Consider the following 3,764-nt stretch of genomic DNA (forward strand, 5'->3'; position numbering starts at 1 on the left):
CTTCTATGAAGTCACTGGGGGGGAATATCTGTAGCAGTCACCGCTCAAATTTCGTGTTCCTTCCCCTCAGTGACAATAAGAAAATGGGGCGTTGCAGCATAGACTCTATGTTCATTTTTACTTTGTGTCAATGTTTTCGTTCGTGCTCCTGTCTCGCTGTTTCCTGTGCGTCTAATTGTTTATCTCTTGTTACTTGTTTATCTTCTACTGTCCGTCCATGTCCTCTTGTCGTCCATTCGTACACATTGTTATACACATACACCAACACTTAAATGTTACCCACACTTCACAACATTCACACAAACGCATACCCACACAAACACCTTTTCTTAGTGTCTTGTCCGTGTCAATGACCTTCGTGATTTTTGTCCAATAAAGTAACCCTAACGGATATTGAGTTTCTCTATCCGGGAACCTATTAGCAGTTGAGAACACTCGCTACCACCAACAGGTTGTCGGGGTGCCCACAGGAACTGGTTCCAAGATACCCATATCCACGTCCCTTTCGAGGTCTGCTTTCACCTGTTCCTTCCAGTGGTGAGGAACAGGGGCGTGATTGTGCACGGCGTGCGGAACAGCGTCGGGGCGCAGATGTATCTTCATAGGTGGGCCAGACATGGTGGGAATTGGGCGGGAAGACACATTGAACGCTGATGTAGCAAACTGGTGGCGGAACCATTGCGTCAGTTTGTCAAGATTAGCATCAGTGGGGGGGAACGGTATAGCGGCCGGGTGCCGTGGTGGTGGTGTGCGGCGGCTGGCGGGGTATTGCTGGGTCAGTGCCGGTGCCGCCGTGGCCGCGGGTCCTGGGGTAGGGAATGAGGCTGGCACAACACCGAGGGCCTTGCATGCAGGCAGGCTTAATTAAGAAGACCGCCGAAACACCACGCACAATGTAGATCACCTCCCAGGTTGTCCTGGGGGTGCAGTCAGAGGCGGGGGTGGAGTTGGAGACTGGAACGTAACCCACGACCTGTAGAGGTGTGCCACCCACAGCCCGAATGGGTTGTGTAATGGGTAGCGGGCGTTTACCGCCGAGGCCCAATTGCGACAACAGTGATGGGCCTGCGATCGACACCTGGGGCCCGGTGTCGGGGTGAGCAGTGATGTGCAAGGGGCTGGGGTTGCCAGGAAGATGTTCGTGGGTGATTGGTGCCATCGTTACGTCCAGGGAGGGCAGAGGTGTAGGTGTGGCAGGTTGAAAGCTTTCTTTGTCGTCATCCCAGACTAGGTGCGCTACCAAGCTGGACGCTGAGGTAGTGGGGGCGGGTGGTGATCGACACACCGAGGCAAAGTGGTTTAGTTTCCCGCAGGAGTTGCAAGTCTTTCCCCAGGCTGGACACCCAGATTTGCGATCACCACGACCATGTGATGTGGCGCCACACCCAACGCAAGGCTTGCCGGATCTAGTTCGGGTGTCGGTGGAGCGGCGTGGAGGGGAGCGCGTCGGTTGAAGGCTACGTGGGTTCTCCTGGGCGCTTGTTGGCGGTGAGGTAGCCGAGTGTACAGCGAAGGGTGCGTGTTCCGCCGTGTGTAGGCCCTCCTGGTCGCGTAGGGCAGACTCAAACCCCAAACAGTGGTTAAGTACTGTTGCCAAGGTGGGGAGGCTGCAATGCTTGGTGAGGAGGTCCTGCTGGAGTACTGTGTTAACCACACCGATAAACATTTGATCGCGTATATGTTTTTCCGACTGATCGGCACCACACGAGCAACATGAGAACTCACAGTCCATTGCTGCTTACGTCACTCGAGTCACAAAGTCACGGATGCATTCACCAGGCTGCTGAGCGAGGGATCGGAGGTGGTTCCGGGCTGCCGCGCGATTATTCTGCTTACTGACGATTGAAGTGATTGATGGTCGTTAGTTGCGGTTCCGTGAGACTGGTGAAGTGCTGGTTGGCGGCAAGGACGGCTGACTGTAGTGCGCCATCGCACGATAAATACAACTCCACCGGCGCCTCGTTAGGTGGTACATCTGCCAGGTGCTTATAGATGGCCCAGTCCGTCCAAAATTTCCGCAGTGCATGGCTGGGCATGGAGTGGGTGGCGATGGGCCGGGTTGGAGGCTTTCTGCGGGTATGCTGGAGTGCTGGCAGCGTGGGCGGGTGCACGCCAACTGTGGCGGGCATGGGGGCCGAAGGCGAGCCAGCCGTGGCGGGCATGGTGGGCAGTGGCATGCCAGCCGTAGGTGGAATGTGGACCGGAGGTATGCCAGTCGTGGCGGGCATCATGGGCATGGGCATGCCAGCCGTGGCCGTAATAGTGGGCGAGTGTGTGCCAGGCGTGGCGGGCATGGTGGCCGAAGATATGCCAGCCGTGGCAGGCATGGTGGGCAGGGGCATGCCAACCGTGGTGGGTATGATGGGCTGGGGCCTAGACCAGACTGGTTGAGAAGCAGTTAATGGTGTACCGAATGGCAGGGTGGTGGGTGCGTAGGCTGGCGGTGGGGGTCTGTGAAGGGGCAGTGGATGCCAGTAGTTGGATGGTGACACGCCCTGAGGTGGTGAGGTGATTAGCGATGCTACGGTTTCGTACAGGTGGTTCACCCAGTGTGTGAGTGCGGCCACGTCGGGGCTTGGCGGCTGCTGGGGTGGCGGTGACGGCTGGCTTACAGGTGTTGCCGTGTCCACGGAGCGCGGGAGCCCAGGTGTCGGCGTGCGAGGTGGGGCGGGGCCGACAGGTGTGTGGTGGCCGGTGGTGTACGGGCCATCAGAGTCGTCCATCCCGTAGGCCAGGCCGGCGGCCGACCAAGTCGTGAAACGTGGGGCGAGGCACGGCCATCACTGCTGCACCAGGCACCTTTCACTGCGCCATAATGTAGATGGAAACGCGTTGTTAGTGCAGAACGTTTACTAGTGCTTTGTACAGAGGTCTGAGTTGTGTGGCGACCAGTGGAAAACTGCCTGCCCGGAGTGTGGCGAAGGCTCAGGACGCCTCCGCTGAACTACCAACTGCCCGGCCGGGCGTCTGGTGGTTGGATGCTGACGTCAGTCAAGGTCAAGGTCGCGCAAAACGTCAGATTGGCCATAACTTCGGTTCTCTTCATCGTAGAGACTTCAGACTTGGTTCATATTTTAGCTCATGCAAAGCCGCATCTTGCATGGCCTTGCTCTTGACCTTTGACCTTGACCTCGTAAAGTTTGACTAAGGTCAAAGTTTCCAAAAAATAGAATTTCATCAAATTTCGAAACAAATGCTTCCATATGATGCACCTTGTCCATCCAGAATTGAACCCATTAAATTTTTTTATGTCAAAGGTCAAAGTTCAAGGTGAAGGTCGCACAAAACGTCAGATTGGCCATAATTTCGGTTCTCTTCATCGTAGAGACTTCAGACTTGGTTCATATTTTACTCATGGAAATATGCACCTTGCATGACTTTCACCTAGACCTTTGACCTTGACCTCGAAAAGTTCACCCAAGGTCAAAGTAAAAAAAAACCAGAATTTCATCAAATTTCGAAACAAATGCTTCTATATGATGCACCTTGCATGGGCTTGACCTTTACCTTTGACCTTGACCTCGAAAAGTTTGCCCAAGGTCAAAGTCTCAAAAAAATATAATTTCATCAAATTTCGAAACAAATGCTTCCATATGATGCATAGAATCACAGTTGATGCCCATACCAATTTTCAGGACGATCTTTGGTGGAGTTGTGCACTCTCCGAGTGCTAGCAATCTAGTTATTATTATTATTATTATTGCTATTATTATTATTATTATTATTATTATTATTATTATTATTATTATTATTATTATTATGAT

At 53.3% G+C, this 3,764-nt stretch overlaps 1 protein-coding gene across 1 annotated transcript; it reads right to left on the minus strand.

The window, feature by feature from the left end:
- Nucleotides 1–1,832: 1,832 nt before the first annotated feature.
- Nucleotides 1,833–2,723, minus strand: LOC126998126 (uncharacterized). Its single transcript, XM_050859539.1, has one exon. It carries the CDS (start codon nucleotides 2,721–2,723, stop codon nucleotides 1,833–1,835), a length of 891 nt encoding a protein of 296 aa, XP_050715496.1.
- Between the last annotated feature and the right edge of the window lie 1,041 nt (nucleotides 2,724–3,764).

Source organism: Eriocheir sinensis, chromosome 2 (genome assembly GCF_024679095.1).
Source record: "Eriocheir sinensis breed Jianghai 21 chromosome 2, ASM2467909v1, whole genome shotgun sequence".
NCBI classification, from domain to species: Eukaryota; Metazoa; Arthropoda; class Malacostraca; order Decapoda; family Varunidae; genus Eriocheir; species Eriocheir sinensis.